This window comes from Argentina anserina, chromosome 6 (assembly GCF_933775445.1).
Source record: "Argentina anserina chromosome 6, drPotAnse1.1, whole genome shotgun sequence".
Taxonomy (NCBI): Eukaryota; Viridiplantae; Streptophyta; class Magnoliopsida; order Rosales; family Rosaceae; genus Argentina; species Argentina anserina.
In genome coordinates this window covers 23,672,865-23,695,632 of record NC_065877.1, presented here as the reverse complement: position 1 = coordinate 23,695,632, position 22,768 = coordinate 23,672,865, and the positions used below count along the sequence as shown (strand labels likewise).

The following is a 22,768-nucleotide window of genomic DNA, read 5'->3' as shown; positions in this document are numbered from 1 at the left end:
TAGTGATCAATATAACCAATGGTCAGTTTTTTTTCCTTTTTGTTTTACGATGTTTTAGAGTTAAAGTGGTTAAATTTATTTAAGGCATAAATACTGATTTGCACTCTAAATTTGGTTGAAATTGTCAATTTGCACCTCGAACTTGCATTTGAGTCAATTTACCTCTTAAACTTGGTAAAAATTGCCGATTTACACCCCGAACTTGTATTTGAGTCAATTTACCTCCTTAATTTGGTAAAAATTGCCGATTTGCACCCCATCCGTTAAATTTAACTGTTTCTATCCAATTTCGCGTCACATGTCATGCATTTAAGGGGTAGTATTGTCATTATATATTTATATTTTTCTTAAAAACAAATAAAAATATTCTTTAAAATAAGGATTATTTTGTTAATTAAATTATTTATTTACATCTTTTTTTCTACCTACTTAACCCTATTTTGAATTATATATTCAATATACCCACTCATTCAAATATAGTGTATTGTGTATAAATATATTTTTATATGTACACATTGTTGGAGGATGAATAAAACCAGAATAATAACGACGTAATAGAACAGAACGTAACCGTTTATTGATTGATAATGAGGCCAATATATAGGCATTACATAACCACAATCCCGTAGGATTCAGAGTCCTAATCTATTACAGATATGCGAATATATCTCTAACAGAAAACCTAATAAGGCTAAGACATACACAATGGTAGAATAATAATTCTTTCGGAACACACATTTATTTATATTTTTTCTAATATCTTTTAATATACCATATTACATAAAATAATAAATATATAAATCAATAACATGTTTATAAAAAACAAACATTGTAGCAAGTGTTCCTCTTAAGTAATTTTATTAATTTATTTCATTATTCAATATGAATAAATATATAATAACAATACTAGTCCTTAAATGCATGACATGTGACGCAAAATTGGATAGAAACAGTTAAATTTAACGGATGGGGTGCAAATCAGCAATTTTTACCAAGTTTAGGAGGTAAATTGACTCAAATACAAGTTCGGGGTGTAAATCGGCAATTTTAACCAAGTTTAGTAGGTAAATTGATTCAAATGCAAGTTCGGGGTGTTAATTGACAATTTCAGCCAAATTTGAGGTGTAAATTGGCATTTATGCCTTTATTTAATGAGATGGACAAGAAAATGTTTGGTCCTTTAAAAGTTAAATCCCTTGATCTCACACCCGCACACAGCACGCTCACCTCGACCGGCTCGACGGCTCGCCCTCCATACTCCTAGTCTCCTACAACATCCGACGCAGCCATGGTTCTCTAATCCGACGTCGTCCTGTCATCGCAGTTGCCGCAGCAACGTTGTCCCTCTATACCTACGGTTCTGTACGTGTCTTTCAGACCCCAGATTCAATCATATTTTTTCTGCTTTCATTTAGGCTCTTGCTACAGAACTGATTGCATCTCAATCTTCTTTTCTCATTTATTGTATCTCTATACTCTTGTTTTACCCTCTGCTTCTCAATGATACATCCAATACATTTTTGGTGTCCACCTGTTTCATTATATGGCTAACTGAATCAAAGATGCAATTAATATGGATAGTATATATCTGTCACTATAATTGTATGTGTGATGAACTATGGGTCATTTAGATATGTGATCAATTTTGGGTTTTCATTTCACATTGTCTTTTGGGTATCTTTGTAATGATTATCTTTTCAATTTTATGCACTGCAGTACTATCTTGGAATGATGCTAATGTAGTTGCTTCTTTGCATTTTGGAATTCTAGTATCGTAGTGTAAGGTTCTCAAAGTTGGAACCAGAGCATGAACAAGTGAGCGATTCCCTGAAATGGGATTTTGGGCTAACCCTTTCTACTGGTAACACAGCTTATTAATTTATTTTGGGTTGTGCTTTGGGTTCCTTTGGCACTAGCTGTCTTCAATTAATCTTGTCGATCTGTATAGGGGTATACAGCTTGAGGGTGGAGGACTGGAGGCTGCGCATACCGGCGAAATGAATCCTCTAGGCCCTTCTTTTCAACATATATGATGATACCTGGTTATGCGGTGATTCTAAATCTGTGGAGGATGGAACTGAAGTCCTTGGTGATGGCTCTACTAGGTTTCGTATTATAGACCATGGTCGTTATACACTGCCTCCCAGAGCTACTTTTCGATTAGCAGCTCTGAATTCAACTCTCCTGGTCTATCTTCCTATAGTAGTTATGTTTATGGCTGTGAAACGCACACTTGAAAAGACGGCTCTGGCTCCAACAATCGTGGAGCTCTTCTGCCCACGATAACTTTAGTACTTCACACGGTGGCTCTGGGGCGTCATTTTGCAGAGCTTTATCAAGCCCAACAGGGGATGGATATGAAGTTGCGGATGGCTCTTCCTCGTGATATAATTTTAGAATTTGTTGAAAGCCAACTCATGTGTTGCGAAGACAAGAATGCGTATCACTAAATGAAAAAAAATGTGATTATTCTTGAACTTGGTGTCTTTCAAATTACGGTCTTGGCCATTACAGCTGAAATGAACTACATTATTGTAGTGATTATATGTTAGCAATGATAGTTTATGGCTTTTGTCATGCATCTTTTTAAGTAGTTCACTCATTAAGTTTGCTCTCTCCTCATCAGAGTGATTGAGCAAAATAAACTTAATTCACAGTTTATCCAACACCTGGGCGTTTAAAATTCTCAAATACACATGTTCTTGTAGACAATGTCATAGTTCTGTTCTTCTTTGTTCTTTGTAATGTCATGCATTTTGAAGGCGCTATCCAGCATTTTAGCTCCAAACTTTCTGAAAACAAACGGGATTTTCCTTGCTGTTTATGAAGGAAGGAAAGAGAGACAACATCTATTTTAACACCTAAAAGCTTTGTCTACTTGCATCTGCACTTCAGTAAACCACCCTACATTCCAAATTTCCAATTCAGCCAAATAACAAGGTTTCTCGATCACATGCTGTCAAGCCTCTATATCCATTATCAGCTCATACTAGCTCTAATCTGCAGCAAATGTCAAAAACAAATTGAAGATTTGTAGATGCTAGGAACTTGGCTATTTTCTTCCACTCATGCTGTGAATCGTAGACAAGTATGTGAGTAAGCGGATTTATGGCAATCACTTGATTCACTTCCCCTCCTAGGTTGACACAATTAGGCATTCTTTTGGCTGCAAAATACTTGACTAGTTGATTGTCTAAATAGCAGTTTGGTATGGTCTTGAGTTGCAGCTAATAGTGACAGGACCATGACTTGACATCAGTCACAAGAACAGTTCGGAGTTCTAATTTGAAGGGTATGACCAAAATTTGAAACACTAATCGTATATGAACTTTGTTCTAAATGATGCTTTTAAGCTTTTTATATGATAATAGTTGTTTTTTACAGTAATATTATGACCTATAAATGATGATAGTTTGAAGGATCTTTAACTTTTTTTATGTTATTACTTCCGTCAAATAAAAATTTATGTTATTACTTGTTAATGATGATTGAAGGGTTAGCTGATATTGGATGTGGAAAACGTTACAATTGAAGTAGAAGCAAACATACGGATTTCAATGTAGCAAAAAAATGAAGAAGTGAAGAATTCAAACTTATGGGCACGACCATGAGCATGTTTCATCATAAAATTTAGGCAAAATTGCCAAAAATACACCATAAACTTGGCTCAAATGGTCAATTTACACTCCGAGCTTGTAAATGCGAAAATTTACCTCCTCAACTCGGCAAAAACTGCCGGTTTGCACACTCACCTTTAAATTTAACATTTTTCATCTAATTTGTGGTCACATGTCATTCACATGATGGACATTTTTGTCATTTAATATTTATTTCATTTTTAATGATAAAAATATACAAGGAATTTAAGTTTTGTACAATTATATTTGCTCACTCATTCACTTCACGATATTTATCTTTCTTGATAAATTTTTTTTCCAAAATAACGATACATAATTACGACCATAAGTGAAGCACTAAAACTAATGAATTATGTCTATAGTTTCTAGTAATCGTCAAGTTTACGTCCAAGGTTTTATCGTTTCAGAGATTTAAGTTTTGTCTTGTGTCCTCACTTAATTAACTAATGATGAATGTTAAGCGTACTACCGGGGAAAAACATATTAAGAAGACAAATCATGAAGTAAATGAGTGAACAAATATAATTGTACATATATTAAATTCCTTGTGTTTTTTGTTATTAAAATGAAATATATATTAAATAACAAAAATGCCCATCATGTGCATGACGTGTGAGCACAAATTGGATGAAAAATGTTTAATTTAACGGTGATGGTGCAAATCGACAGTTTTTACCAAGTTGATGAGGCAAATTTTCACATTTACAAGTTCGGGATGTAAATTGACAATTTGAGCCAAATTCAGGGTGTATTTTAATAATTTTACCTAAAATTTATTGGCTTCCGTATATACAATTTAGTCAAGTAAAAAAGTAATACATTTCATGCTGAATCAATAATAAAATACAAATATGTTAATAAAAAAACGTCGTAAGATATATAAATAATGAAAAATGATTTAATCCCCGAATTTTTATTCCAAACATGCATCCCAAAAGATGTGAAACAAAAAAAAAATCTCAAACATGATTCAAAAATTGGGAAGAAAACAAGAATCAAAGAATGGAAGAAAACAAGAATCAAAGAATTGTCACAAACAAATAGGGTCCAAAAATTGAGTTGGAGTAGGCAAGACTTTTGTCACAACATTTAATCATATCATAATGTTATCCGTGGACCTGCCCAACACATAGCCGTTGCATCTCTACCGTTACCTCACCACGTGGCTTCTCATTTTTTTTTTGAATTTCCTTCCTACTTTTATTTATTTTCTTTAAACCCAAGTTTGACCGTTAAACCTGCGTCCATTACTCAGCTGAACCAAAACGCTCTGTTTCCGACTTCTCTACTTCCAGTTGAACACGATGGCTTCTGATTTCGCATTCACACAAGATGAGTTGAACATCGACGACGGCGTTGGGTACCCAAATGCCTACGCTAAGCTCTGCCGCAACCGCCGCGCTGGGTTGTATAGTCATGGCCCTCCATCTATGTTGCACGGACACGGACACGGACACGGCGACACGACACGGCGCGACACGGCGACACGGCAAATCTGAAAAGCTTCTCTTTCGACACGGCTCCGACACGGCAAATAAAAAATATTTATATATATTTTTAATACATAAAATAAATTAACAATACTATTATAAAGTTGTAAAATTTATCAATTTCATAACAATGTTTAAGAAATAACATCAAATAGTCAAAAAATGCAAGTGACAAAGTGCATAGTTTTACATCATACTACAAAGTATTCAAAATGTAGTTAAATTAAACTTCTCAAAAAGTCATAAAAATGCCTCGATAGCTTAGGAAATCCGCACTATCTCCATGACCTTTATTACCTACATATTTAAACCACAACAATTACAAAGTTAGCCAATTATATATGGACCTAGTAAATCTTCTCATATTGAACAAATATTCAAATATAATTTACCTCCATATAGTTAGGCCTCAAGACTCCATCTCATCATTGAAAATCACCCTCTCTAATGCCGGTTCATCAAGGGACAAAGTTGCAAGCTCTAGCATATCCACATTCTCCTCCACCAATGACTCATGGCCATCCCCCGCAAGATCCCACATTGTGTCCTTGTTTTTGTAGTAGTTAGGATCCCTCCTAGCCAAAAGTCTAAGATTGGTATGAATATAAACCAAGTCTTGAGCTCTTTTTGGCTCCAACTTGTTCCTCTTCAAACCATATATGAAACTATATGTGCTCCAATTGCGTTCACAACAAGAAGATGAACAAGGTTGATTGAGCAACTTGAGAGCTAAAGTTTGAAGAAGTGGTGTAGAAGCTCCATAACTTGCCCACCAAATTATAGGCTCAAAATGAAACTTATTCTCCAAAGCTTCGGGTGTTGAATAATCCCTCATGTTCAATGAAAAATAGGCAAATTCCTCCATCACTTTGTTGCGAACTTGGGAATCCGGAAAGAGCTTTTGAAGACATTTCCTCCTTTCATTGTTGAGCTCGGGATCTCTATGTGGAGGAACCCGATTAGGAACCTCCTCAAGCCATTGGGAACTATAATACCTTGGATTCAAGGAGTGTGCTAAGCAATGAAGAGATGTAGAACTCCTAGTCCACCTATGTATTAAGATGGAGTACACCACATTATAGAATCTATCTACCTCTACATCCTTCTCCGCTAAGACACTTGCAAATTCCGGCTTATAAATTGCATTCCTCACTTTCTCAATCATCACATCCCACCACTCATAAACTAAGTGAAGACAAGGTCTATCCAAATCTGTCATCCTTATCATCTCATATATAGGACCCATGAATGCAACTATGAAATCAATTTGGTCCCATAGCCTTTCTTCAATAAGCATCTTCTTCACCGCTTTTGCCTTATTGACATCATCTTCCTTATACATGTCCCATCTTAGACTAATAACCATAGCTTGCAAGCCACTCTTCATCTCCTTAAACCTTTTAAGCATTACAAAATGAGAGGCAAATCTTGTCTCCGCAATAGTGAGCAACTTCAAGGCACAATGATCATTATACATAGACAAACGCATGCCATGGTTCATGATAAAGTTCTTGACAAACCACACATCATTGACAACACTTTCAGTAAGCCACCCCAACTCTTTCTCTACACTCTCACCCGGGTCATGTGACTTTGCCTTCAATATATCCTTCAAAACAAGATTGAGAGTATGAACCACACACGGTGTCCAAAAGATACGTGGATGTGTAGTCTCAACTATTGCACCGGCAGCAGCGCACACAGGGGCATTATCAGTCACCACTTGAACCACATGTTCGGCACCTATCTCATTGATGGATTCCAAAAGCAATCTACTAATTTCATGCTTGTCTTTATATTGCCCTTCACAATTTATTGCCTTTAACATAATAGCCCCATTGGTGGAAGCAGCCATCATATTGATCAATGGCCTTCGTTGATCATCGGTCCACCCGTCGGAACACAAGCTTACACCGGTCTCCTTCCATGTCTTCTTAACGGGTTGTAGCACCCGTTCAATGTGGCGCCTCTCATCATCAAGAAGAGTGGTCCTCAATGCATTGTACCCCGGGGGAGTATAACCCGGAATGTGTGAAGCACGAAGGTAGGAGTCTCGGTAATAAGGATTTCTTGCAACATTGAACGGTAATCCACTAGTGTAAAACAATCTTGCAACTTCAGCATCACATTGTTGCCTCTCTTCAATCTTGAAAGCTTTGGTAAGATGTGGACTCACCACCCTTCTCTTTTTGCTTGCATCATCCCTCTCCTCCAAGGGAAAGTAAGTTCCACTTCCTGACATAGAGAAATTTGAAGGAGGCAAAGAAACTTTCTTAGGAGCTTTCTCCCGCAACTTTTGCTCACAAAAGGATAGAAGATGATGTACTTCTTGACTCTGATCATCATTGATTTTGCTACAAATCCTGACCCCTGTGCCCTTTTCTTTAAGCAAATGAGACCTAACTCTAGAATGTGACCCATTGAAGCTCACATGGCAGAACTTACATTCCCAGCTAACATTTCCTCCTGCGGTTTTGACAACGTTTCCATCATCATCAAGCACTGTATGCTTAATAACATATTTCCAAAGAGGAGCACTTAAATTTCCCACATCAGTTGTGTTAACACTGCGTTCGGTTGATGCTACACTTGAACTCATCCTATTAAAGTATTCAACAATTAAATCATCACATCTAATTACTTCTACTTCAATAATCAATACTCAACATCAACAATCTAGACAAACACTACAGCACTACCTCTACAATAGCCAATATCATTCTACAATTACCTACACAGTTTCAGTCCTATATCACTGTACAACATTTCCTTTTTACTCTTTCTCAGTCCAAATCTAAACAAGCCAAGTGAAGTAAAGTTTAAAACAAAAAAGTAAGAACAGTGGAAAAAAAAACTCCACAAATTATCAAATTAATTCACCACTATAACAGACTGACATCATTCAATAAGAGTATGAATTTCTTAGAGATATACTCACACTGAAACAATGACCTTGGTATTTCCAAATTCTGCATATGCAGATCCTGCAGCAGCATTGACAGCACCAGTCTTGAAAACTGTAAATTACGAACACACTTCAGTTTCTTTATGCGCATACTAATGCAATTGCACAGCGACATAGAAACAGATGTCATAGTCGACCATTTATGAAAGAGGGCCTCCATTCACTTTCATGCCTTATTGTCTGCAGCAGCAAGAGGTATGACAATGTACCCTTTTTGAGTTTGTTTGCTTTGATAGAAATTAAATTTGGGTCATAGAAACTGAACTCAGATCAGTTTGTGTAGATTCGGGTTATGTGCAAGTAATTGGAGATGAAATTTGCTTAACATATGATTTGTGTCCCTGGTTATTGATTTAGTGAAATAGATATGATCATGGGTAGATCTATGAATTTGATTCCAATTGATCTTAGCCTTAAATGATCAAAATCAACTTGAAAGTTGGATATTGAGATTGAAATAAGAAATTCTCATTAATCTTTGATTCTTCATATATGATTCTGTGCATTGGGTTCTCTTTAGTTTCTGAGAATGCTGTGTTGTTTTTGTGATGGAATTTGATTTCCAGGATTTGAGAGCAAGAGAATTAGAGAGAATGTTTCCGATTGTTGACCCCAAGGCAAAACCTACTGCCAGGCCTAAGATATTTGTTAGTCTTCTGTGGAAGCAGCTCAACCACCTTGGGTAAACTTCTTATACCTTTGTACATAAATCTTCAGAATGAACATAGTTTAGGACTTTAATTATGAACTGATGATAGATTAACTTCATTTTCTACTTTGAATCTCAGGAATGCTGGGTTTGATCCTGCAGTGATTCGAGTAGACCCCTATGGAAATGTTCTGTATTACCATGCTGATTCTGCTTCTCCCCTTGCTTGGGATATAGATCATTGGTTTCCCTGCTCGAGTATATCACTCATCACTCATTACTTGTCACTGATTAGCTCTATTGCTCCATTCCTCCCATATATGAAGTGTGTATTTTGCTGAAATTTTAGGGGGAGGATTGACTGTGCCTAGCAATTTGAGGATACTACAGTGGCAAGCTTGCCAGAGGAAGAATAACAAGCTAGAGTTTGTGATTCCATGGTGGGATTTGCAATTGGGGATATCTGTGAACCAGTTCTTATCCATATTTGCTTCTTCTAACTCAGATTTCAGGTAAGACTACGTACATCCAAATGCTAAATTGCACTTGTATCAATGTAAAACATCAATTGCTGCTTACTTAGTAATTGTTGTGCTTCTATGACTTCTGCAGGCACAGGGCATTCTCATTTCTTTTCGCTGAAGGTGAAAATGAGGAACTCAATTCATTACAGACTGTAGATTCACATTGTTTTCCACAACATTTCGAAGAATCAAAACAAAATGTGGGCTTAGCTCCGGCTGCTCTGGTTGTATCCCGAAGGGAGTCGTGTGGTTCTTCATCTGCTTTGAAATCCCTGGACTACAACAAGCAGATAAGGGCCTACTATCCGGCAATTGGTTAGTGCAACTGTTCCATGATTTTGATGTACTTCTATAGTAAAAACATAGTATCATAACCTACTGTATGTTCCCTTTTTTCATTCTGTTAGCTGCAAGAAAAGTGAAGCCTAATTATTCACAAGAAAATGAGGACCCAAACTTTGTTGCAAACCCCTACCAAGCTATTGTCATGGCTAGAGATTCCCTAAAACAAAGAGAAGAAGCTGCAAAGATGCAGGCGGAGATACAAAGCTTGGATGATGAAGTGAACGAACTAAGGAAAAAAAATGAAGATGATAAAGTCACCATTCAGAACTTGGAACAGACATTGATAAAGCGTCGGAGGAGGGCAGAGAAATGTAGGCGGCTAGCAGAGGCACAGTCATCATATAAGTCTACACTTGAAAAGATGATTCGCGACGCTATGCACCAGTAAGATTGGAAAAGAACATCTATGTAGAATAGCTGCCATTTCTTGATTTTAATAGAGTTTTGACAAATTTATCATTTGATTTGTTTTTTCTCTTAGGTCTGTCCTTTATAAAGAGCAGCTGAGATTGAACCAGGCTGCAAGTAATGCACTCATGGCAAGACTCGAGGCACAAAAGGCAATGTGCGATGCCTCAGAGAACCAGCTTCACAAGAAGTACAAGGAGAGAGATGAGATTGAGAAACAGATAAGGCCTGAATGGGAACAAACAAGGAAGAGATCAAGAATGGATGATACCTTAGACGAGGAGAGTGAAAGTAGGCCAGTTCTTTATCTAGAAGGAATAAAACCCAAGGCACTTGTACATAAGGAACTTCGAGTGTTTCTGGAGGAAGAACAGAAGGCATCTAATGCTGCTTTATCACAGAACGAAGATGAAAGGCAAATAGAACTGGCTGAAGAGCTTAAAAGACCTACAAAGCGGTTGTCCATTGACAACCTTGGGGAGCATGGCAGGTTCATTGTTGAACTAGAAGATGAGAACTCATTAGAGCGCAAAATGAGAGCACTAAAGATAGAAGGGAAGAAGCACAAGTTTCAATTTCCTGTTGTTCGAGAACCAGAAATCGAGGAAGATGAAGAAAGCAGGAAAGAGCGTGGAAAGGGGAATGTAGAGAAATGGCTTCAATTGCTATTGGAGAATTCTACAGAAGAGGAGTTGGTATCTCAGAATGAAACTGAAACAAACAGGACTAATGATATAATCAAACAATTGAATTTGAAGTACCCAGAAAAGGAGGCTACGAATCTTAAGTCTCCAGAAGTTGATGCCAAAGAAGGTGTGGCACAGGTCAGTGAGAAAAATAAGCGGGTTAGTAGCAGTGCACTAAAAATGGTTTCTCCTGAAGTCCGAGAGAAATATGACAGTGCACAAAAAATGGTTTCTCCTATTGAGGGAGTTGTTAGTAGCAGGAAGAGCTTTGAAGGGAGGGAAAGAAGGGATAGAAGTACTGGGAAGGAAAACAAAGTAGCAAGGTCTGAGAGTGCAAGAGTCTTTCGACGAATCCCATCTTCTCCATCAATAATCCTGGGAATGAAGAAGGGTGTTGACTGCATGAGAAAGAAGCCCATTGTAAGTAGTGATGATGAAGAAAATTATGCTATGGGAAACAATAGCTTCATGAAGTCATCAATGAAGATAATCAAGAAGGCGGTGAAAATGTGACTACAATTTCAGTTCTATTTGTCCATCCCTTGAACTGTGCATTCATTCTTTTTCTTGTTCATTTTTATCCCATTATCATTCTTTTATAGGTAGGTCTTTCTTATTTATTTGAAGGGGGCAAGCAGAGGCGTCGACGAGTGAATAAGAATATTAGATGCTGGCCTTAGGTGAGAATAAGAGTGTTGGGTGCTGTTCTTGTGTTGGCTTGTGTATAAGATTGGTTGTGTGAGACTTTGTAACAGCTTGTTGTCTATAAAGTCAAGTTTCCTCTTCCTTCTCTGTTGTTATTCTTGCACTCTATTTTACTGGAATAAGGATCTTGGTTTCCAGACTAGTCTAAAATGATATCTGCTCGAATTAACTAGAAAAGAGTACTGTAAGAAGTATACCAGATACAGAGCCATTAGACATTGCCAGGAGCTGAAACGGATCTGTTACCTCATTACTAGTTCCCCGCAAGTTCACTGCATGAGGAGACCCATTTTATGATGCTGTTCAAGTGTTCATATATCTGCCAGTTCAGTTTCTGTGAGAGTTGTGTAAAAGCATAAGGGATTATACAAAAATAAAAATAAAAAACGACAGATTCAACTGGTACCATCTTTGTTATCAAGTAATCACCCCCTTTGAATTTTCCAGGGAAATTATGTATATCAGAAGTACAGAGCAAACTACACTACTAACAACTATTGTGAGACAACAATTCCCTGATGTATGAACAAAATTTCATTTGAAGTTTCACTGCACTAATAATGGCCCAGGAACCCACAAGAGTTCAGGGAAGCTGATATCTCAGCTGAACACCATCTTTTTATCCCAATTTCCATGCTTCTTGCATGTTTGCTTCGTACTTTAGCCTTTGATAGCAAGGGGTTCTCAGTGATCCGGATCCCCCAGTGCTACTTGTTGAGTACATAACCTGGACATTTTCGTGTCTGAAATATACATTGTTTAGTATCTCAATTCTCTGGCTTTCCCCAGTAACCTTCATCAGCACAAGTACAGAAACCATCCTTAAAATGGTGGAACTTTTCAGTATCCCTTATACAAATCTCCCGGCGCACAACCTTAGAGATAAATTTGACAGTACTATGACAGCTTTGGCACATATAAAGATTCTTTGTCACCCATATAGGCGTCCCAGGGGCTGTATTAATGAGGCCAAATGCAACTGCTAGTCTCTCACTATGTCCACAAAATATCTCAGCTTTTGAAGCTTCAACTTCATCTTTAAGCCTATTTTCTGGCTCTGTGAAAGCCACTGATCTCATTTTCTCATAAAACCCCTCCAGAACTGCATTGAGTTCCTCTATTTGAGGGTGGAAATTGTCACCACTTAGGAAAGCATGAACTTTTCCCTTTACTTCAACCCAACTGCACCCAGCATCTACAGTAAGTCCACTGTCCCTCATCGTGTTTCTTACCATTGCAACTTCTTCCCACATACCACTGTCAGCATAAAGGTTGCAGACAAGCATGTAATACCCTACACTTTGCGCACCCAATTCAAATATCTTCTGGGCTGCAAGTTGACCAAGTTCAACCTGCTTGTGGATCACGCAAGCATTTAACAAGGCTCCCCAGATAGCTGCATCTGGATTTATAGGAATCTTCTGTATAAACTCGTGAGCATCAGCCAATTGCCCCGCACGGCCAAGTAGATCAACAACGCAGGCATAGTGTTTCAGATTAGGTGCAATGCCATAATTAAGTTTCATGCTAATGAAATACTCCAAACCTTCACTGACCATACCAGACCTACTACAAGCACCTAGTAACGCCATAAATGTGATCTCATCTGGGTCTACCCTTGACTCTGCCATTGTATGGAACAGCTCAATGGAATTCCTTCCTTGCCCTCTCTGAGCATATCCAGTTAGTATGATATTCCATGCTGTGACATCGTTCTTGTTATGGTTGAACTGGTTCCATGCGGATCCCATCCTTCCACACCTTACGTACATGTCTAGAACTGCATTGGGTAAAAAACCATCAAATGCAATACCAGTTCTTAATGCATGAGCATGAATCTCCTTTCCGCACATCAAAGCTCCTATTCTAGCACAAGCAGATAGGACAGAAACCAAGGTAATAGAATTTGGTTTTAACCTGAGTATCATTTTCCGAAACAAAATCAAAGCCTCAAAGCACCGATTGTTTGTCCGAAGGCCGAGTATGATTGAAGTCCAAGATATCACATTCTTTCCTGGGATGTGGTGGAACACTTCCAGTGCTTTGTCAATACGTTTACACTTGGAATACATATCAATGAGAGTATTAGCAACTATCACATATGATATGAGCCCGGCTCTGACAGCAAGCTCATGAAGCCTGATGCCCATATCTAAATTCCCTAAACAAGCACAAGCAGATATAACACTAGCTATAGTTATTTCATCTGGCATTATACCCTCCTGCTCCATCACTTTGTAGGTTTCCACAGCCTTCTCAGGCAGCCCGTTGTTCACATAGCCCGAAATCATCGATGTCCACAACACCACATCTTTATCTTCCATCCTACAAAACAGTTTCTCAGCCTCCCCCAAATGGCCAACAACTGAATACATCTGAATCAAAGAACTACACACCGAAACATCATCCACCATTTCCGTCTTCACAACATAACCATGAATCTCCCTCCCTAACTCCTCATCACCGAGAACCTCACAAGCCGATAACAGGCTAGTCACAGTCATCAAATCCGGATCAACCGAAAGCTCCAACATCTTGTTAAACAACCTCAACCCTTCCAAACACTCCCCATTCTCAAAATACCCCGAAATCATCGCGTTCCACGATATCCTATCCCTCCTAGGCATTCTATCAAACAACACACGCGCACTACCAACCGCCCCACATTTCACATACATTGTAATCAAAGCATTCACAACATCCACATCGGCCTCATACCCAAATCTAATCACATGAACATGAACCTCCCTCCCCCTCGCCAAGTCGGGCACTCCCCCACAAGTCCTAAGCACACAAGGAAACGTATACACATCCGGCACAATCCCAACCCACAACATCCTATGATACAAACTCAACGCCTCATCGAAAAACCCGGCTTTGGCGTACCCACCAACCAACACATTCCAAGAAAACACATCCCTCTCAGCCATCCTCCCAAACACAAACCAAGCATCAACCAAGTTCCCAAACCTCACAAACATACTCAACAACGCATTTCCAAGCCTAACGCTCAAAAGGGTCATCGAGGTCGATATGTACTTGTAAATCCGAGCTCCATCTTCGTGGGTCCTCTTCCACTCGCAAAGCCTGACCAGAGCAACATAAGCGTCTTCTTCCACTTTGAGTTGGAGCTCCTGCATAGAGTCCAGGAGGCTGAGGGCTTTGTCTAGGTGGCCATGGCGGCAGAGTCTGTATAAGTCGGAGTTGGGGTTCTGGTTGGCGGTGGCAGCGACGGAGGAGGTGGTGCAGACGGTGGTTTGTTGGGTTTTGCGGGAGGAGATGTGGGGAGTTTGGAGGGTGGTGGGGGAGAAGGTGAGGGATTCGAGCTTGTGGGTTTTGGGGAGGTGAGGGTTTGGGAGGTGGGGGGAGTAAGGGAACTGGGAGGTGTTGGCTGAGACCGCCATTAGAGCATGGTCTGTGTGTTGGAAGTGAGGAAGAGGAAGTGGGGGGTTTTGCTGGAGGTTTAAGTGTTTAACGGTTTAACGGATAAAATGTGGGTTTTTTTTTTGTATTTTTATGGACAAGAAATATTATGATATTGTGTTATCTGATTAACGACCTCATTGTCGGCATTAACGACCCCCACAATCTACAAATCCAATCTTTGTTTTCTTAAGGCAATTCCACTGTTTTAAGTCGGTGAAATTGTTCCGCTTGTTCCCTTGTTTTATATAATTTAAATTCGAATTCACTTTTTTTTATATAACAGGCCGATATATTTTAACAAAAACCAACAGATTACATGAGTGGAGTCAAAAGACATTCTAAGATAGTAGATAATGAGCCAAACCACCTAAGATACACATTCTTAATAAAGCTACACTAACAAGTGTATGAGCTAACGCATTAGACATTCGAAACACATGAACAAAATACGAGGACTGAGAAAGACACATCTTCACATTCTCAACCAAAATGCCAAGGTCGGACTGATCAACCTCCGGCTCCCTAGTAGCCTTAACCAAAGTCAAACAATCAGACTCAAAAATAATGAACTCTGAAGGTAACAAACACGCAACTCTCGTTGTATAAGCCTCAACCATAATAAGGGTAGAAACATGACTAACCTTCCAACCAGCTCCACCCACTACAACTGAACTAGAGACACGCACCACTACTCCAACACCACCCTCCCGCCGGGAGCTATCAAAAGCTCCATCAAAATTGGCCTTAAGCCAACCAGCCAGTGGCAACAACCACGGCTTAGGGAGACACCGAGCCCTCTTTTGGCTCCCAGGCAGAGCCTTCAACAAAACCATATATGAGGACACCTGATAAAACACTTGAATCGGGTTACAACACTTCTCATTCCACACTCTCTGGTTTCTCTCCTTCTAAACAAACCAAATAGATACCATAAGAAGTGAAAAATTCCACCTGGATAAAGTTTCAGATCAGAGTTGGAGCCATACATTAGCAGAAATAGTATTGTCACCCAAATCAAACACACCTCTAATCTCTTGAAACTATTTCAAAACAAGATAATAATCGATCCTTATCCCACTAGCGTTCATCTCAAATAAACTCGCTAACCAACGAGAAACTATCCTACAACTGAGACAAGGGCCGGAAGTCTCTTGGCCTAGGCAACCAAGGATCCTACCACGCATGGATACTCCCGCCAATACCCATCTGCCACCTCATACCATTCACCAACAAATCCCTAGCCTCAAAAATACCCTTCCAACAAGTCAAAGCATTAGCTGAAGACGAGGCCGCCAAAAAAGAAGAGTCAGGATAGTACCTAGCTAAAGCCAGGACCGTATTAGGATTCTTAATCAACCAACACCCTTGCTTAGCCAACAAAGCCATATTATAAGCATACAGGTCACATAAGCCCATATCTCCTTCCTTCTTTGGTCTACACAACTTCTCCCACGAAAGGCAATGAATCTTGTGCTCATCATGTTTACTACTCCATCAGAATTTGGCACACATTTGATAAAGCTTATTACAGAAAGTCTTTGGTAGTAAAAAACAACTCATAGAACAGGACGGTAAAGTTTAAGCCACAACACGTATCAAAATATCATTACCGGCCCCACTAAGAAGCTTACTCTGCCAGCCCTCCAATTTCTGACTAAGTTGCTCCTGTATATAAGCGAAAGTCTCTGTCTTGTTCCTACCCACTACCATCGGCAAACCCAAATACTTATCATGTTTCTCCATAATACTGACCCACCTCATTAATCGTCTTCCTTCTCGTGTCCTTCAGGGTAAAGTTCCATATGAGGTACTTGCATCCCATGTCTCCTTACCCTCTTTTCATAATCTTCATGCCCGTGTTTTTGGTTGTGTTGCTTTTGTCCATTTTCCAAAACATCAGCGGTCTAAATTGGATGCCCGGGCGGTTAAATGTGTATTTGTTGGGTATGGAGGCCATCAAAAAGGGTACCGGTGCTATCATCCACCTACCAAGCAGTAATATGTCACTATGGATGTTACTTTCTTTGAGGACATGAGTTATTTTGCCCCTTCTGATACTGCTCTTCAGGGGGAGAATTCCTATTTTGAAGAGCTGTATCATGGAGAGGGGGAGACAAGTAAGCCAGTAGATATGGTGACAGGTTCAGTTGAGATTACCAATGTAGCAGCTACACAGGCACCACCGGATGGTTCCGGCGGTATAGTCACTCCAGAGATTCAGGAACCAGCAGATGAAAACACAACTGCCCCTCATATCTCTCATACTACTGTTTCTACACCTGACCAATGCTCTCCTGGTACAGAAGATCACTCACCTGAGGTTAGTCATTCTATTAGAGCTACTAGTAGATAATATGTTTTGCCAAATAGGTCTACTCGGGGTCAACCAACAAAAAGATATGAACCTACCTTTCAGACTACAGCCAAGTATCCGGTAGCGAATTTTATATCTACCAAAAGATTATCTAAGTCATATGAGTCATTTGTGAATCAAATATCTACTGTATCAGTACCTAACAAAGTGCATGATGCATTGCGAGATCCAAAATGGAGGAAAGCAATGGAGGAAGAGATGGAAGCATTACAAAAGAACAATACTTGGGAGCTTGTACCTCCACCATATGGCAATAAGACAGTAGGATGTCGTTGGGTGTTTACAGTGAAGCATAATCCAGATGGGTCAGTAAGCCGGTATAAAGCACGCTTAGTAGCGAAGGGGTTCACCCAGACATATGGCATAGACTATGATGAGACATTTGCACATGTTGCAAAGATAAACATTATCCGGGTATTGCTTTCTGTTGCTGCTAACTTGAACTGGCCACTTAGGCAGTTTGATGTTAAGAATGCATTCCTTCATGGAGAACTAACGGAGGAAGTATACATGGATCTTCCGCCTGGATATATGGCCGCTTCTCCAAGTAACTCCGTATGCAGATTGATAAAGTCTTTGTATGGTCTTAAACAGTCACCTCGTGCTTGGTTTGGAAGATTCTCACAATTCATGAGGAAGATTGACTACAAACAGAGTAATTCAGACCACACGTTATTTCTCAAACATCAACAAGGGAAGGTAACAGCTCTAATTATATATGTTGATGATATGGTGGTTACTGGGAATGATTCTGTTGAGGTGGATAAATTACAGAAACAGCTTGCCACAGAGTTTGAGATGAAGGATCTAGGTACACTCAAGTACTTCTTAGGCATTGAAGTAGCCCGGGGAAGTGATGGTATCTATCTGTGTCAGAGGAAGTACATTCTTGATCTACTAACAGAGACATGTATGTTGGACTGCACTCCCATTGATACTCCTATTGAGCAGAACCATCGGTTAGCAGAGTATCCAGATCAAGTCCCTACTGACAAACCTCGTTATCAGAGGCTAGTTGGACGTCTGATTTATCTATCACATACCAGACCAGATGTTGCATATGCAGTAAGTGTAGTAAGTCAGTTCATGCATAATCCCAGCGAGGATCACATGGATGCTGTTGTAAGGATCTTGAGGTACTTGAAGTCAGCTCCGGGGAGATGAGTAATGTTCTCTAATCACAATAAAATCCTTGAAATTTGTGACTTTACAGATGCAGACTGGGCTGGAAATATTACAGATCGGAGATCCACATCAGGGTACTTTACCTTTGTTGGGGGTAATCTTGTTACATGGAAGAGTAAGAAACAAAGAGTGGTAGCCCGATCTAGTGCTGAGGCAGTATACAGAGGTATGGCTCAGGGAGTGTGCGAATTGTTATGGCTGAGAAATTTGCTACAAGATTTGGGCATTGAGCCTAAGGGTGCTATGCAGCTGTACTGTGACAACAAAGCGGCTATTGATATTTCACATAACCCTGTGCAACATGATCGTACAAAACATGTGGAAGTTGATCGTCACTTTATAAAGGAGAAGCTAGACACAAAAATCATTAATTTTCCTTTTGTTCCTACAGAAGAGCAACTTGCCGATATGCTCACAAAAGGAGTGTCTAAAAGGGCTTTTTATGACGCACTTAGCAAGTTGGGCATGGTTGATGTATATGCGCCAACTTGAGGGGGAGTGTTAGTGCTTGTTAGTGCTACTTAGTGCTAGTTAGTGTGTGTTAGTGCTAATTAGTGTAATTCACTTTAGCATGATTAACTCCACTTGTAATTAGCTTATATATAGATCATCAAATGTATGTAATATGCAATCAATCAATAAACACTTATAGACTCTTATCACTATACGAAGCACACAACTCCCCATTCATCTCATCAGTCACACAAGGCTACAGCTTATTTATAGTCCTATGCATTTGTCTCAAATCAACAGGAACAGAAGTGAAAATACCATTAAAGTACCATAAGATGATAACCTCCATACCATCCTCGGCCTCCCTTCATACACGTGTGATCATAGATCCCCAACAAATGATTACGAGCTCTCCTATTCAAAGTCGTCCTATAGAAAAACTTTGTATTCTTATCACCCTCAGCAACCCAAATAACCTTCGAGCTTTGCTTCCAATATAGTCGTTCCTCCTCCAGAAGACCTTCAAGTTGTCACGTAAGAGCTACATGCACCTCCAACCTCTCCAGGTTCAAAGGTAAGTGAAGGAAACTCTCTAACTTTGCCCTTAGCATTTCAATCTCCTTCGGCCGCTGACCAAAAGCAGTACGCTACCACGCATTCAAGGCCGTGCGAGCACCTTTAATCCTCTGCATCGTTGTAAACATTGGAACACATTCCAGTGGAGTAGATGCCCAACCAAAAGCAATATCATCAGCACAAGCCTCATGCTTTGTCCATAAGGACTCGAACTTAAACCCCCACTGCCACTAGGCCAATTATGCCTTTAGGCAACATATATGTTGTGTCGCCTGATTGAATTCATATATGCCGCCTAGTAGCCTATTGCCATTAGGGCCATCAGCCGACATATATATGTGTCGCCTAAGGTAATATCAGGCGAAATATGTGAAAACAAGTTTTGTGTCGCCTAATAAGCCTAACATCGACAGGCTAATAGGTGACATATGTGGATTTCAACTTTAGGTGACATAAGGTTATACGTTGCCTGAAGCTCTTTTATGGCTGGTTAATAAGTCCTCTAGCAACATATAAATATTGCTTCAACGAGTTATAGACGACAAATATTTTTCGTGATTGTGCATTTTAGACAACAGATAAGCGTTGTTGAGTTGTAGATAAATGTAATATATGTCGTTGTAGTGCAACCATAGCGACATATAATGTCCCTTGTAACTCTTTTTTGTTTATGTATGTCATGTGATTGTTAATATGGCAACATATATACATCTTATTTGTCTCCATATATTTGTCGTTATATTTTTCGTTGTTGTCTCTTTCAAACATCACATAGTTTTAGTTTTTTGCTTTGGCATTTAAATCACGCATTTGTGTTCTTTGAGTATAAGAAAGATGGCATCTATCACAAAGATGAGAGCAGTACAAATCCAGGTGAAAATAACACGTATATGTCGTTCTTGCCTTCCTAAAAATACACATTCTAAAACTCTATATATATTTATCAAAACCTGACCACCTAAAATTCTATATAAATCTAAGTGCCAAAAGTAGATCATTGTCACAACCTAATTAACTAGCTATAAGAGCCAACGGCTGCAGCGCCAGGACACATCCCACTGGTTACTTCTTCCTTGTAGTCCAATACTTTGTTAATGAGATCTCCTACATATGAAAGATCCCACTGGTAACTTCTTCTTTGTAGTCCATTAGACTTTGTTGATGAGATCTCCTACATATGAAAGCTGGTTACAGAATAAGGGGTAACCTGCAAAGTCTTACATCTAGTATCAGTTCTGTCAGAGATCAGATGCACAATAATTTATAGCAGATAAACAAGGAATTACCCGTCCTAACAAGCAGCTCTTTGAAACTGAAATTGAATCTCCAGTGAAGCAGTTTCCATCCAAAGCGTTCTGAGCTTTCCAGGATTCTCCAAACGTCTAGGTTATCACCATCAATTAATATAAACAGAAGCAGTTTTCCATACTTTCAATTATGGCAACTGATTAGTATAAAAGCTGAATGCTTGAATCATTTCATGTAAAAAACTTTCTAACATGGAACTTTCAGTCATAAAAAACTAACTAATGCTCACAACATATCAGCCTTTAACGTATATTTGTGGTGATAAGCTGCTTAGGCTGAGTCAAAAGAGCTCTAAATGAAAGTGAAGAAACTGATATGGCCATGGCACTATAAACTATTTTGGTAATAAACACAAGGGATTTAAAGCCCAACAAACCTATAGTAACATACTTTATACCAATTAATGTTATGAAATAGGGACCAAAATCTAAAAATCCTAAAAATAAATGATGAACGCATAACATACTAGAAACAAAGAGAGAAAGAAACATACTTCCTCAGTCAAATCATCTGCACTTCTTGGAGCAGGGCCTCGAGGCAAATCATCAACACTTCTTGTAGCAGGGCCATAAGGAAAAAATATCTGCATTTCTCGTAGAAGGAATGCGATTAAAAAAACAAATCTGTTGTGGTTCAGGCAGGCGCTGATGGGACTGTGAAGATCTTCATGCCTCTGATCATCATCATCACTTCTAGCTCGTCTAAATCCAAACTACAAAACTCACACGTATCATAAACACATTTCTTAACATAGCATGATCACCTTCCTTAATCAAATTTACTACGGCTGGGTAGAGCCCATTGCGACGATTTTCGCACCTGTAAACCAGTATAAGCCCAAAATTTCCAACACCGTACTACAGATTCAATAGCATGAAGGAAAACATATAAATTCTAACAATTAGAGCAGATTTGAATCTACAAGGAAGTAAGATTGGGGGAGATAATCCCCAAATTGCTAGGAACTACTTAAACCCATGTAAACCCTAATTTGTTTTTTGTCTTCCCAATTTGATAGTGAAAGAGGGAAAAAGTTAAACGAACACTTACAGGTTGTAATTTAAATCGTTTCCAAGGATGGCTGGTGGCAGTGTTGTTGCAAATACCGTCGAGTTTTGAAGGAGCCAAAGCATGGTGAAGACGGAGATGAAAGGAGCTGCTATTGACCTTTGAGTTTTTTTTTTGGGGGGGGGGGGTTTGATCAGAAGGAAGGCTAAGTCGTTTGGTATGGCGATTTGGAGAGATGGTGGCCAGAGCTGGCCTTAATGGCACCGGCAGAGTGAAGAAGAATGGTGGAGTCGGGGAGAGCAGAGGGAAGGAGAGCCGCGGCCGAGAGGGAGAAGAGGATGAATGAGGGATTCTAAATTTAGTGTATGAAAACGACTATAATGCCCTTGTAACTAAAATCAGTAAAGCCTTTTTATTTCTATAGATTTTGGGCAAACACGTCCAAACTTATTTTCTCAACGATTATCTTCACTCTATAACTTCTCAACACTCAAGTCTCCAAACGAATTTGGGCCACGTTTACTAAACCGTAATGAGATTGAGAATGAATGGGATAGAGGAGGAATCATTACATATTCTGCGTTTACTTGTTATTTGGAATCGGAGTCATTCCATAGAATGATTCCATGTTATGTGTTTACCAACATTAAGGAATGAGAACTAAAATTAATTAAATGACCAAAATACCCTTACGTAAATGTTTAGTGAAACAAGTCATATATCATGAAACAATTAGCTTATGGTGTCATTCATGGCCATGATGATGATAATTCCAAGTGTTGGAATCCAAAATCAGTCGTGCTTTTCCATTTCAATGTTGTCAAATATTCCAAGAAGGTAGTGCCGTCCAGTAATGCTTTGTTTCTAAAGAAGAAAATAGTGCAAGAAAGCAGCAAATATAAGACCATATTGCAAGCATGGTCGATCAAGATGGACCAACATTCATAAGATAATGGTTGACTGCTATTTTTCTATTGAATATGAACAATGATTGTGATCTCAAATCCTGAGACTTGTTTAGTAATCAA

The 22,768-nt window shown here is 39.1% G+C and overlaps 2 protein-coding genes and 2 long non-coding RNA genes across 4 annotated transcripts; 2 read left to right on the top strand and 2 right to left on the bottom strand.

The window, feature by feature from the left end:
- The first annotated feature begins 1,218 nt into the window (after nt 1-1,218).
- Nucleotides 1,219-2,499, top strand: LOC126801278 (uncharacterized). Its single transcript, XR_007672780.1, has 3 exons — nt 1,219-1,362; nt 1,771-1,861; nt 1,949-2,499. It is a non-coding gene; the product is annotated as an uncharacterized LOC126801278 (long non-coding RNA).
- Nucleotides 2,500-4,904: 2,405 nt separating this feature from the next.
- LOC126801276 (uncharacterized) lies at nt 4,905-11,529 on the top strand. The gene is made up of 8 exons (XM_050528785.1): nt 4,905-5,057; nt 8,245-8,288; nt 8,660-8,775; nt 8,882-9,000; nt 9,092-9,254; nt 9,355-9,581; nt 9,674-9,995; nt 10,093-11,529. Exons 1-8 carry the CDS (start codon nt 4,943-4,945, stop codon nt 11,216-11,218), a joined length of 2,232 nt encoding a protein of 743 aa, XP_050384742.1. The 5' UTR covers nt 4,905-4,942; the 3' UTR covers nt 11,219-11,529.
- Nucleotides 11,530-11,804: 275 nt separating this feature from the next.
- On the bottom strand, nt 11,805-14,826 carry LOC126798914 (pentatricopeptide repeat-containing protein At1g15510, chloroplastic). The gene has a single exon (XM_050526000.1). The coding sequence runs from the start codon at nt 14,812-14,814 to the stop codon at nt 12,178-12,180; it is 2,637 nt and encodes an 878-aa protein (XP_050381957.1). The 5' UTR covers nt 14,815-14,826; the 3' UTR covers nt 11,805-12,177.
- A 5,460-nt stretch (nt 14,827-20,286) lies between these two features.
- LOC126800056 (uncharacterized) lies at nt 20,287-22,011 on the bottom strand. The gene is made up of 4 exons (XR_007672679.1): nt 21,783-22,011; nt 21,226-21,444; nt 20,711-20,806; nt 20,287-20,631 (listed from the first exon to the last, which is right to left on the bottom strand). It is a non-coding gene; the product is annotated as an uncharacterized LOC126800056 (long non-coding RNA).
- Between the last annotated feature and the right edge of the window lie 757 nt (nt 22,012-22,768).